General features: G+C 35.9%; 1 protein-coding gene across 1 annotated transcript in view; it reads left to right on the top strand.

Annotated features, from left to right (window-relative positions):
* The window catches only part of TLL1 (tolloid like 1), a 196766-nt gene that overhangs the window by 142253 nt on the left and 40002 nt on the right, over positions 1-14511 (top strand). Inside the window, exons 11-14 of the mRNA XM_054031008.1 lie at positions 3653-3755; positions 5431-5547; positions 6821-6966; positions 13095-13290. Coding sequence (XP_053886983.1) covers positions 3653-3755; positions 5431-5547; positions 6821-6966; positions 13095-13290 — 562 coding nt within the window. The remainder of the gene's footprint in view (positions 1-3652; positions 3756-5430; positions 5548-6820; positions 6967-13094; positions 13291-14511) is intronic.

Below are 14511 nucleotides of genomic sequence, written 5' to 3'. Positions count from 1 at the left end.
TATTCATGTTGATTTCTGACCACGAATCATGCCATTTTTAGCTCAGTAGTTCAACAGCCATAAAACCTAATACAGTAGCATTGAAGGAATCCTGTAGAAATATTATAAGAAGCTATAGTTCTGATATGGTGTGTTTCCCATAACAAAGCTCTTTGTCGTCTCATTCATTGAGTGAATAAAATGTTAAAGTTCTTCATTATCTCTTTGAATTAGACATTTATAAATGCATCCTGGGTCTTATCAACACTTGCATGTTACCTAATGGAAAGAGATTGTTAGAACTAGTTTTCCATTAAGACTATATTTACTTTTATTTTTGAAGTTCATGGAAAGGTGATTCAACAGATAAAAAATAGACAGCTGAAGTATGAAAATAGAGCTAAAATATTACCTAAAACTTTATATCTTCCAATGCAAATAATTAATACAATTTCTATGAAAAGATGTTAACTGATTGTGTAATAAAGAAAAATGTACAGCAGATTCAGGAACAATTGTGACTGATTTTAAAGTATTCAGTTCTGATCCCTAGGCTCAGGTTTTAAGCCTAGTATATAATTTGATTAATATTCCATCATTACAGATTTTAGCTTCTGAAATAACTACAGTAGAACCTCAGAGTTACGAACAGACAGGTCAGCAAAACAACTCATTTGGAACCAGAAGTACTCAATCAGGCAGCAGCAGAAAAAAAAAAAAAGGAAAATACAGTACAGTACTGTGTTAAACGTAAACTACGAAAAAAATAAAGGGGAAGCAGCATTTTTCTTTTGCATAGTAAAATTTCAAAGCTGTATTAAGTCAATGTTCATTTGTAAATCTGTGAAAGAACAACTGTAACTTTCTGTTCAGAATTATAGACATTTCAGAGTTATGAACAACCTCCATTCCCGAAGTGTTTGTAACTCCTGAGGTTCTATTGTATGACCCGGAATTCCTACAACTGTTCATTTGTGAGATGATGAAATGAGACCTAAATGTTTTATGTTTTCCAGTTTATAAAATTTATACTGAAAATATTAATTCTTTGCTTGCAGATTGAGGAATTTAATGCTAGTTTCTGGTTGTCCCATACAGTAAGGGGGAAGGGACATAAAGATCAAGTAAGGACTGGTCAGATTTGTTGCAGTCCCTGCACTTTTAAAGGAGTGCAGGTCTGTTTTCAAGATGCTTTCCACAGAATTTATAATATCCCTAAGTGGATGGGGAGCAGGCAGAAGCATGCTCTGTTTCCCCCCTCCGCCCCAAACTGCCAGCCAGCGAAGCTGGACAGCTGCATAAAGCACTGCTGCACTCATTAAGTGGGCATGGCAGTTCATGTTCCCTGTAGCACACCAGGGAGCTCTGGGAAAGGGTTTCTGATGCTTACCCTGGTGCTCTGAACCACCCCAGTGCAGGGCTGTGTTAAAGGCACAATCTAGCCATTAAAAGATGGCTAGATTGTGCACCAGTGCATTTAACCTTAATCCCATTGTTTCATTTTCTTGGGGAGGTTTTACCCAGTGTTTTAAATGAGTGTCTGTCTAACTTTTTTCCCAGTACTGCCTAACTTTTAAGTTGGGCTATCCAAAATAAGAAAGAAACCAATTTTTCTTTACTTGAAACTTCTTTCCTTTTCTTGGTATTCAATTGCTCTCAGTCACTTATATTTAAGCTGTATGTTAGTTTGCCTACAATATCTAATTGTTTATCTTCTATTACAAGATCAAGTTGCCTGGGAAAGATTGTGATTTGTGGATAAATACTGTATTGTATGTTCCTTAAAAGGGACATATAGTACACCTTGAAGCAATGAAAACAAACCTTTAAGTAACTATTTGGGTCCGTTGTTCAGATTAAAATGTTATTTTTTTCTCATCACAGTTGGAGTAAGAGAGTTCCCTGACAGTTTTAAATGACAAACGCAGCTGGTATGTGGCTGCCATGGGAATATATTGTAGTAGTGTGAAATTTAAATTAGTGCACAGTAGCAAATGTTTCCTCTCTAACAGCATATTTAAAATGTGAGTACCCAGTATTAAAGTCACATGACACACACACAAATGGTCTGTAGCACAGGGTCTGTAATGACATTTTCTGTTGTGCAAGTATGCTTCGGATCAGTCTTTTTGTTGAATATTTTTGGTAAGGAATTGGTGAGGAATTGTTTTAAAAAGACTTTTGATCTCTTAAACAAAATGCAGTTGCAAGAAAATAAAGTGGGCTGCTTTCCCCATTGCCCACTGGACCCAATTTTATCCTTATTTACATATGTGTAACTCCTACTGAAATCATGAAGAGTTAACCATATGACGTGGGTGCCGAACCGTTTCCAGCGTTAGTTTGAATGTTCAGAATCAAACTTCCTACATTTAAAAAAGGAATAAGGGGAAAGAAGGAAAATGAAAGCAAATGAAAGCCTATGAATTCCAGAAACTATTTTACAGACTAAACTTGCAATGAGTGATGCTTTATCTTCTTGTTATGCTGACCTTCTCTTAAATCTGACCTGGTTGAAAGAATCATCGTTACGTGATGGTGCTCTTGCCTTTATCCCCCTTACAAAGTATGTTAATTTCAGGATACCAAAATAAGTTCTAAGTGAAACCAAAATGTATTAACTTTGACCTTAGCAATGGATTACAGTAATATTTCTTTTAATGCTCCTAATGCTTTACATGTTTACAGCCATTATTTCACAGCAATGCCACCACTTACAAGAGAGAGATACTTAGCTTCACATAGAGTAGGCCAGATTGCTAAGGCAGTGCTAGTGAGCTAGGAACCAACCTATGGCCATTGTGAATGTGTGGCCTCAATTAACTATTTCAGTTGAAAAGCTACATGTTATGATGATATAGGGTATAATAATTCTGGAGAAAATGGGATGCTCTGATGCATTATTCTGAATGCTCCTCCAGCAATGCTTGTGTCATTAACTAAAAAAATGTGTGTGTATTTATGGATATACTCAGTTCTTTTCAGCGTGAGTCAGAAGCGGCAAGTTCTGAAGTTTCACGTATACACCAAATTCTGATATTGCTAAGTGAAACTCTGTTATAAGTTTATTTAGGTTTTGTTCAAAAAGTGATAGTATATCCAATTTTTTTTTAAATGGTGTTGTGTTCAACATGGGTCATGTCATCACACTGAATGCACACCCCATAGTTTTTGAATGTAGAGCAAGTTCTCAAAGTAGTAAGGGAAAGAGAATCGTGGTGATTTTATGTCTATAAATGACATTTATACCCAGGGATGTTATAAATGACCTAAAGTCCTATTCACTGAATGGAACAAGGCTTGGGATGAAGTAATAGCCAATAATGTAATGTGATGATGTTAGAACAACATTTTACTGTATTGTCACTTTCACATTTGGATTTCGTAGTAAAAACACTCTGGAAACTGTTAAGCTAAAGTGGTCAACCTTAAGCCTGCCAGTTTACCTTACACAAAGTTACATCAGTACTTGTGGTATTCTCTTATACTTACTATAGTAAATAACTTGGATACTGCCAAAGGACTAGCTATTTAACTATCTAGGCAATTGGCGAGACTTTAAGGGTGATCAATATGACTTTGGTTTCACAGCATATTGGTTGGGCTGTCTATATTCTAGTGCTAACTACAACCAAGTTAATTATATGGCATGCTACTCTCCTCTGCATTGCAGATTGTTTTAAACTTTACTACAATGGACCTGTACAAGAGCAGTCTCTGCTGGTATGACTATATTGAAGTAAGAGATGGCTACTGGAGAAAATCACCTCTGCTTGGTATGAAACCGTTTTCCCACTCCGCTGTTGTTCAGTGTATAGTTTGCATGCAGAAATTGAACTCCTTGTTTTCTATTCACAATAACTTTGCAAATCTTTGAAAAACTGCAAAATGCTCAGGAAATATAAATAAATAAAATAAATAAAAATTCCCCCTTCAGACAACAAACAAATACAAACAAACAAAAAAGGAAATAAACTTTTATCTCAGTGGAACAAGCGGTTATTAAGTAGATGCTTGAATCTGAGCATGACAAATAACTATGTGTGTACTTAAAATAATGGCTCATGCAGTATTTCTGTGTTTTAAATATCTAGGTTGCTATAGATTTGATTATAGAACTTTAGGAATAATTTTTTGAGTAAGTAGTCAGTGGCGCATGCACTACCAGTGTACATAATTGGTAACTGACTTGCTGTGACTAGAACACCAGCTGTAAAGTTCTACTCATCAGCTTTGTCTCTGTAGTTTTTCTATTGTGGTTACGAGAGGAGAACTTTCAGTTTGAGTAATGGACATTCAACGCACCAATATCTTCTTGCAAGTCAATAATGCAGCCCATGAGACACCCTTTTCATTAAAAAGATAGAGGTTTAGCTGGGAAGATTTGAAACTCCAACATGCCATGCTCAGGCCATGGTATGCTGGGACATGTAGTGTGTATTGCATGCATGCACATCCTTTTTAAAGGCATGGGTACTTATTGCTTCAGGTTGTATTTCAGTAGAATGTAGGCAAACAACAACAGAGTTGTTAAACTGGATTATATATTTTTGGCCTTTTTAACTAATAAAATTTAGGCCAAAGCTATTCTGTGGAATTTGAGAAATATATTGCATGCTACCACAAATACAGTAATGGTATTCATGTCCATGTGATAAAGTGCAGATCCATATGATAAATTATCTATATTATACGTCTTTGTCCAGCATACTTGCAGTCTACCCACTAATCCCATCTACTTCAAAAAGCTGTCATTTTTAAATTTAGAAAAAATATATAGAGAGAACATTACCATTTTTTCTCCCACAAAATTGGAATTCTTCCTCAATTTTTGCTGACATTATTCCAGTATGAGGTCCAGGATGCATAATGCTCAATTCTAGATCAGTGACAGGTTTGAAGTATGATATTGTTTGACTCATTATGGTTAGAAAGAGGAACACTCTCTTGCACCCAATCCCTCTAGACTTTTACATGTGGTCTCATAGTACTAAAGGAGCCTGGGAATTGTGAAAAATAGCACCAACAATATTATAATAAAATCTCTCTATCTCTCTACAATGTATTTTAAAGCATTTTTACTGAATTTAAATGTTCATGGTTGGAAATTATGGGGGGGGGGTGGCGTCAGGCAACAGGGGGGAGGAGGTCAGACAATAATTATTTAATGATAGTAGCTGTTGAGAATTAAAAAGTAAAGTTTTATAACCATTAAACCCTGTCAACATCATATGTCAAAATGTACAAAGTAAATATTGTTAAATCAAACTCTAATAACTTCTCAAGGCACATTTTTTTCTTACTTTGCCTTTCTGTACATATCTATTATTATCAATGGAAATATTTTTGTTGATTTGTGTGTATGGTGAAATCAACATTTACTGATAAAAATTTAATCCTTCCAAGTCTGTTTATAAAGATAAAGTATGCTTATTCTTTGCTTGTTTTTAGGCAGGTTCTGTGGTGACAAACTACCAGAAGTACTCACATCTACTGACAGCAGAATGTGGATAGAGTTCCGTAGCAGCAGCAATTGGGTAGGAAAAGGTTTTGCAGCAGTTTATGAAGGCAAGTCACTATGAATATTAAAGATGACTTAATCATATGGATAACGATTAACAAGAAACACATTAATATCTTGACAAATGTGGGCATTGATAAATAGTTAAATTAACTTCATCTGAAATTAGTTTCTTACTTTTTAAGAAAACACTTTGATTGTTTTGTTATGGGCCATCAACTTCACAGATGTATAATTTTGAAATTGCCAATATGATCTCATTACAGACATCATCCTTTCCAATAACATCAGTAATGGTGGTCATAAGTATATCATGCACATTTTTAAATTCTTAATTAAATGGTAGTTGGAAACTCTCTTAAACTTTCTCAATAGATTTTGAGATCTGTTCTTTAGCACATACCTACATTTCTGCACCGAGCTTACCAAACATAGGAAAATTTCCATTTTCCTTTAGTTCAGGTGTATTGAGTCCATTTTGTTAATGACACCTTGGAAATTAATGTGGCTATCTCTTTCTCATGGGAAATTTTGGGAGCGGGGAGTTTTGCACATTTCTTGTTGGATGTCTTGTTTACGAGGTAGCGTTGAAGAGAAAATGTATTTAATGTTTTGTTCTATACTTTTAGTTCTATACTTCCCCACCTTCCTTCACAAAATCTGGTTCTGTTCTTGCATGTACTGTAGTTTAAGTAAATGAGAACGTTAATAGATACCTTCTTGAAATACCAGTGAAGCCCAGTTTAACACTGTTTAGTAGAAAAGAGTAGATGTTTAGTATATGAGGGTAGGCCCCAATCCTGAAAACACTTATGCATTTGAGTAACCTTACTCGTGAATTATTTCACTGAACTCAGAATGTTTGTGTTTCCAGGCGCAGACTGTACTTTGTAGGTAAAGATTCATAGATGTAGAGGATGAAGTTTCTGTCTCAATATTCTGTTTTACTGAGGCTAATAAACTACATATGGACATGGCTATTGATGGGAAATGTATGTTACATAACCCTAAAAGCATATAAAAAGTGATATTATTTTGTGACAATTTTAATGCCTTTTTAAGCAGTCACAAATCATAAATATCAGTGATTCCGGAGTCTTCTCCAGTGTTAAAGGTACTGCATTATTAAAAACATTAAATATTCTCTGAAAATGTGCAGTAGTTTATACAACCAAGCTTGATTTCAGCAATTTGACCTTTTTAAAGTTTGTACATTTTTTCTTGTATAATTTCATCACCACATAAAATATGTCAGTTCAAGAAGAAGGGAAAATGTCAGTCCTGAAAATATACTTAGATTGAGTTTTATGCTCTCATCAGCAATCTGTGGAGGTGAGATCCACAAAAACGAAGGCCAGATCCAGTCTCCTAATTATCCTGATGACTACAGACCAATGAAGGAATGTGTGTGGAAAATAACAGTGTCAGAGAACTACAATGTCGGATTAACCTTTCAGGCATTTGAGGTAAAGCCATTTAACTGATTCAGCAAACCAGCTAGTGGATAACTGACAGTGCCATTTAAGGGAATCCTCATTAAACCAATGAAGAAACAAAGAATTCTCTCCTCTGCCCCCCTACCCCCCCCCCCAAAAAAAAGTCTACTGCTGAGGTTTACTTTCCTTGGGACCTTTCCTGTTGCAGAAATTTTCAAGAAGATTAAAGGGGTTTTACGTTATCTGTGCTATTTGAATTGGAATGTTTTAAATACTGACAATAGTTTCTTTTGACAAATGCGTAATCCTGTTTCGCAAGACTGCTTTAGGATTCTATTAAATAATAGAGCTGTTATTTCTTTTCTCAATCTAATTGTTTAAAAAAAGGAATGCCTTTCTGGAAAGAAAGCACTATTTTCTGTTTTTATTATGCAGAAACAAGTACTGTATTTTTTAAAAAGCCAAATTCTTAAAATGGTCTAAAAGCCCATATTTTTTTTCAAATTTAACATATCTATAGTGGATCTCTATAAACATTTTTATTGAATGGTACAGGCCAGCAAACTTGTCCCTAACACAGGCAATTGATATTTCATACAACCCATTATACATACTATAAGTGCTGGTTTGAAGTTCACAGCTAAGTTAGTAATACTTGTTCTGTCTACTCTTTTTGTTTAAATATTTCACTAGAGTATGAATTTAGGAACTAGGGCTCAGACTAACAAAGATACTTAGATGCCTAAACCTTGCGTTTTGGTGATTTAATTACAGTTTTGGTTCCACTGCAATCTACATTTCCCATGGGGTATTTTAGGTGGCTCCCAGCCTATTGTGCTGGCTTTTGTGGACTGCATTCTTTGGTCCCTATCTCTCTCCATTCATTTTATAGGGAGCTTAGGTGACTAACTCAGGTTTTGTGGATCTCAGTAGTATTCCTTTGATTTCCTATCTGCCTAAAAGTGACTCTTAGCATTGCAATGCCCAAGTCCCTTTGTGCATCCGTGAAAAAACATCTGGCTCTTTCATCTCTCTTGTTCCTGGTCTTGCAGCCTTTAAGTGATGTACCACCCTTGAAAATCAATGGAAGTTCTGGCATGGAATTATCAAAAGATCAGGCCTCAGTGACAAAATTTACCATTTGTAATGACCATATATTATAAACATTAGAAAACATTATAAACATTCATAGGTGTTACCTGCAGTCTCCAGCTTTTTGTCAGTTAAATTGATGTCCCATACCACGTAAGGCAGGAGGCTCTTCCCCTGCCCAAGGATCATTTTGAATGCTAGTTAGGCTTTCACTGTCCTGGCTCAGAGTTGAAAATTGTTTTAAATGGACAGTATTTTCAGTAATACTGTAGTTCTTAATAATACCTTTCTATATCTAAATACAGAGAGTCTGTTATAATGGATCAGGATTGATTAGGATAGCTCTATGAAATCTGACGTTAAACAAGATTACTTTGTTTAATGGACAAGGAATGCCTTTCCTGCAATAGCTATACTAACAAAAATATAGAGCAGTGGTTCTGATTTTTATTACTACCTGCGAGGAATCAGTTTGTCTTCTCTGAAATAGCAAAAAAACAACAGATTATCCCTTTGCGGCATATAAACAAAACAAGCAATGTCCAACTTTAAGCTTATATTGGCAGCATAGCTTACTAAGCCACTCATAACTTGGTTTCACTCCTTCTTTCAAGAAATTTTGCTTCACCTCCTCTTGTGCTGAAAACTCAAGAGACAGCAAGTGTTTGGAAAAGATTTCAAAGAAATAGATAAAATGAAAAAAAGAAATGCAATCAATATTGGATATACTTATGGCTGAACTGTAATCCACCCCTCCCCCAAATGTATTAATTCATGAGTGTTAAAGGTTATTGTAGGCAACGTATGTATCTGTAAAAGAAAAATTTTGAATGTTCTGTTGCTAATGACAAAAGGTATCAGATATCCTTAAATAGATAACAGTACTGTAGCAAAATTATCTCAAATATGAGTTCAAATATGTCACTTTATTTCTATATACTTGGTGCATTGCCCAGCAAAACAGAAAAGTGATTTAAAAATCAGAAGTCCCTGTGTCCAAAAATAGTAAAGGGCAGACAAAAGTTATTACACTGTGTTTGTGAGAAAATGTGTTTGTCCTTTGAAAGGTGCTTTTCTGTTTCATAAATTCTGATTGCACACAATGCAGTGAAATAACTTTATAAATAACCTCCAGTCTATAATTAAATCCCCAGAAAAGCCAAGAACTTCAGACTTTATCACTGAGTCATCTTGTTTTGCCTGCTGTGGGCATTGCAGCTTCTGCATAGTGTAGGATTACCTGCTCTTCTTTAGCAGGAATAGAGGAATTGTACTATGTGATGTTTAGGCAGAGCAGCATAAATATTAGCATAATTAACTACACTTAATCAGTCTCTCTCAATCTATCTGAGTCTCTCTAGCTGGAGATGTTCCACTTTGTATAAATAATTATTCATTGGGTCAGAAGAGAGAGTGACTTTATAGTCCAGTGGTAGGGCATTCACTTGCAATGTGGGAGTCCCAAGTTGCTAGTCCAAATCATGCAGAACACAGATTTGAACTTGAATTTTCCACATCCAAGGTGAGAGCCCTTTCACTAGGCTATTGACTATTCTGGGGCTGAAAAATAAATTCTGAGAAACTGTCTGAGACAGTAAAAATGTTGAAAATAAGAATCCAGACTGTTCTGCCTGTGGTGTTATCTCCAGACGGGGAAGGAAAGTTGGAGTTCTGTGCATTCCTACTTTTTACTTCTCCAATTGCCACACACTGTATAAACGCTAAATGTGAGAAAGCTGAATTGGACTTGAGCTGCTTGTCTCACCAAACCATTAGATCTGGTGAGAACCCTCCTCTAACTCACCTTGTGAGACACTATTTGGGCATGAAAGGAAGAGATAATATAGAACAGGTTGGTTTGGGAGGATGGGTCAGTGTCCTGCCAAGTTCCCACCTGTCGTAACCTCTTTTGGACCATATCCAACCAGTTTCTCTGGGTCCCCATGGCCACTTGAAGCAGTCCCACCTGGAGACCCCATTCCGGCCACTTCTGCTGCCTCCATCGAGAGGGTTTCTCTGGCTTTCCTTCATCCTCATTCTGTCATGCTGCCCTGACTTTCTTCAGGAGCCTTCAACTGCTGATGCTACCAACACATCTACATTTTTTTTTTTGCTGTAAAAATTAAAATATGTTTTATTTATTTACTAACAATTTCCACATTCTTCACCCACATGTAATTTGAAGGAATGACATTTTAACCCTCCAATAAACAAGGTTTATGGGCCCAATCTGAACTCAGTGGGAGTCATTCCATTACTTTAAATAGGTGTTGGATCAAACTCTATACTGGGAAGCATAGCAGACTTTTGTAGTTTAGCATAGCAGGTCTTTGCACAGCAGCGCTGCCAGATAACACAACACCATAATGTCCTAAAATACGAGACTCAGATAAGGAAAACACCGTTCAAATCAGTTCTTTTCATTTGTTGCCAAAGGGTTTTAAAGTTACTTATTACTTGTCCAAAAACACTATATTTAACTTCTGGTTTGTATTTCAGGTTGTAACTAGTTAATCTCTAAAGATTATTAGTATTGGAACCACTTGCAGTGGTATTGAACTAAAAATAAATTAATCTTGTCAAATGATCACCTTACTTGAATGTTTGGTGTAAATCAATAGCACTTTATAACTTGGTTGATTTTTATAGTCTTAGATGTTTAGCAATTTACCACTGCCCAAAATAGATTTTTATCTTTCTTCCTCTGCCAAAAATGAAAGGTGATGCTCAGAAAGGAAATTCTAGTGTTTTACTTCAATGGAAGTTGGGCACATGAAATTTAGAGCTGAATTTGGCCCATAAAAGTATTTTCCAAACTCCCCTATAGAGTGGAACAATGTTCCTCTATCAGAGAAAAAAAATTGAATTGCTGAATGACTTATGCTCCTGTAAAAATGAACTGTGGACAAAAAATAATACAGTTAGACCCTTTATTGATTTTAATGGGCTTTGGAGCAGGCCGATAGCCCCTACAGCTGAATGTAATAGCTTTTTACTCTATTGCTGTTAATACAATAATGCTAACACAATTGCATATTGTAATTGTTAACATTAAAAAGTTGTCAATTTAATAACTTTAAAAAAAATTGGAATGTGAAATACATTTAAAATTTACCCTCTAAATCTCTGAAAAACTGGTGCTCAGATAGACACATGCATGACCACAACGTTAGTTGTCCACGTGAAACTCCTATTGAAGTCAATACAGCGATAATTGTGCCCCAGGTTGTTATGATATTTCTTATCACCATCCTCACTCTGGTTCTGATACTGCTCATGATCAAAATGCCTAAATGGATATCTGTAATTAATTAAGGCCCTGAGCTTGGAAAAAACATAAGGCCCTGTAGCATTACTCATGTGAGTAGTCCTACTCATTTCTATGGGACTGCTTGCACGGGGAAAGTTACGTGTATGTTTAAGTGTATGCAATATTGGAGACTTAGATTAGAAAATTAACAAGTTTTGTACAAGAGGGACAAAATTTGTTCTTTTTTTTAAAAAATGAAATAAACAAAACTGAGCATAAAAGAATCAGAAATCCTAATGTACTAAGCAAAAGCTTCTTAGTTCTGCTCATAATACACAGTAGGTATAGTATTTCAGCAACCAAATGAATGAACAGCTAAACTGTCATATACTATATTAATAGGTTTAATTCCATATTACAAAAAAATCCATTTGGGGATGAGATTTAGTTTGCTTGTATTTTTTTAAAAGGGTGGTTCTGTTAATAGATTTGATTTGAGCCTTCTGCTTAACTAAGAAATCTCCTTTTAAAACAGAAATCCTGCCATTTGTTTGTATAACAGGTTTTCTCAGAAGATATAATTTTATTCTCCTGGATTTAGTTAGTTTATTTATAGGCAGGATTCCATGCACCTGTATTCCATAATTCTAAAACTATGGGGTAAGCCTAAGGTAAAGCAGCCATAAGAGTTCTGGTTGCATTAGGGGGAGATTTTGTCTGTCTCTGTCTCTCTCTCTCTCTCTCTCTCTCTGTCTCTCTCTTTGGGAGTCTATCTGCAGTTCCTGAGATATAAGATCATAAGGCTCATCTCCAGGTCCTACGGCTGCTTTACTCTCTGCTGCAACTCCCACTCTGACAGGTGCTCTACACACTATTAGGTAGGGAGTGTGAGGCACTCTAACCTAAGACATACACAAAATTGTGTCTATGGTCTGAGGTCTTCTGGCAGGATGTGTGGATGAGATGTCCTACCCACATATTTCTAGTCCTGCTAGGGTTCTCCTGTTATATGTCAAAGGTTCAGTCAGCTGCCTGGAAGAGTCAAGAGAGGTCACCTGAAATCAGGAGTCTCCAAAGTGAAACAGGAAACTTAACAGCTTCAGAGATGTAATGATGACATTTTAAGTGTCATTACTATTAATTATTTCATTGCTCACCATTTAACAGCAAATGTGGGTAATTCCAGTCTGCCTCCTACACTCTCTAGGTGCCTAAAACTCTATTCACTGCCAGTACGTCTAGCTTCCCACATCAAATTCTAGAATGTAGTTATGCAGGGTGAAAGCAGTAATGCAGAATTTTGCACTACATTGAAAATGAAAGGATAGCATAAAATAAATTGAATTTAACATCAAATTAAATAACACAAAAATAATACTTTCCTGATTATAGTTCATTTTTATATTCAGTTCAATAAAATTTAAATTTCTTTATTTGTCAAAAACTGCCACTGAATCACTAGTCTTCTGCACTAGATTGTGCAGAAACCAGGTCTTCCATAGAGTTTAGATCAGGCTTACTGTGGAGTACATGGGGCCTTGTTTTGTAGCTATTTAGACAGCTGATTTTTTGCAATTAAGCTATTGTATCTTATCAACATCTCAATAGATTTTGCTTCTGTTCATGAAAGTGAGTGTAGTAACACACAGACCTATCAAGAACGTTTCTTTTTTGTCCCATCAGTTGTTATACTCTCTATGACCATAGATATGGTCTTCCAAAGGAAAGAACATTTTCTATTCCACTTAATGTAAAGGAGTTTTATTTAGTTATGTGTTAGTCCCTGGTTAAACAGAGCACTGTTGTATATTTACAGATCGAAAGACATGACAACTGTGCCTATGACTACTTAGAAGTCCGAGATGGAACCAGCGAAAATAGTCGTTTGATTGGCCATTTCTGTGGCTATGATAAGCCAGAAGATATTAGAGCTACCTCTAATACCCTGTGGATGAAGTTTGTTTCTGATGGAACAGTTAACAAAGCAGGGTTTGCTGCTAACTTTTTTAAAGGTATGTATTATATGGGGATTGACTCTCCTATAGTATTGAAATATAGAAGAATTACGATTGTTTGTCTGCTCTGTTACAGAGAACATTAAGGATGTAATATTGGTAGAATACAAAATTAATATTATTTTAGTTTCTGTTCTGATTAGAGGCCTGATTTTTCACTACCTTTTACTACCTCTTTTTTATTCAGTCATCAGTACCTAGGCAAACTGGGTGTAAAATGTTAACCGATCAAAATGGCAGTGTTTTTACACTCACTCTGCACACATGTAAATGACTACCCAAGGCGCAAGGGGGTGAAAAATCAAACGCAGTCTGTCTTTCTAATTTCTTCGAATGATTGGTTGAATTTTGATAGAGATGTAATCACTCCTCTTAAATATGTTTAGAGGAATATTATGTTGCAGGTCTATAAAAAATAATTGAAAGAATAAAATTTGAATAGGAATGGTATTGTCTGAGAGGTTCATTATTATGAACGTTTGTGCTTTCTCTTAAATAGAAAATGTATCATTTTTTCTAATCGCTTAAGTCATTGTCACTTTATTATCCACCACCAGCAAGGGCAAGGGCATACTGGAGTTGCCCCAGGAAGAGCTCAGGAAGCGTATTTTGACTTTGAGAGTCACAATTTCCCTTTCAGTCTACTCATTGCTCCAGGGAGGAAATAAACTGCAGCAGGATTAGTGCCTGGTGTAGTATTATCACTTGCCATGCCAGTGCTTTCACAGTCACTACATTAATGTGGTGGGAGCATGAAGCCAATGCTCCATCCAGTCCTCCCTGTATTTATTATTATTAATAATAATGATGATGATGATGCCTGTGTGCACAGGGTATGGATGTAGAAGCTGTGTGGAACCCATGGTACAGGTAACCTACTCTCCCGTATTATTCTCTTGCCCAGCTACAAAGGGCTAGTGATGATCTAGCCCTTACCATCAGTTTTCACTCTATACAGATGTGGGAGAGGAGAAAATAATTGTCTGTGTTTATTTCAAATGAGAATATTCTTCATATTTGCCACTGTGCAAGGAAATGATATATACTACATCTCAGGCGTATTTGAGCATGAATATTATGAGCATGTTTCACAGCTAGCAGAGATAATTCTGTATTCCATTTTTTCTGATGCATCTTATTTCCTTTAATATCAGTAGAATGAAAACTGGGATTTGAGGATTCTGTTAATCTGGTTTTGAGTATGAGTTCAGGATAACG

This window comes from Malaclemys terrapin, chromosome 5 (assembly GCF_027887155.1).
Source record: "Malaclemys terrapin pileata isolate rMalTer1 chromosome 5, rMalTer1.hap1, whole genome shotgun sequence".
In the NCBI taxonomy this organism is placed as follows: domain Eukaryota; kingdom Metazoa; phylum Chordata; order Testudines; family Emydidae; genus Malaclemys; species Malaclemys terrapin.
The sequence above is the reverse complement of the archived record's forward strand: the minus strand, read 5'-3'. Positions and strand labels throughout refer to the sequence as shown.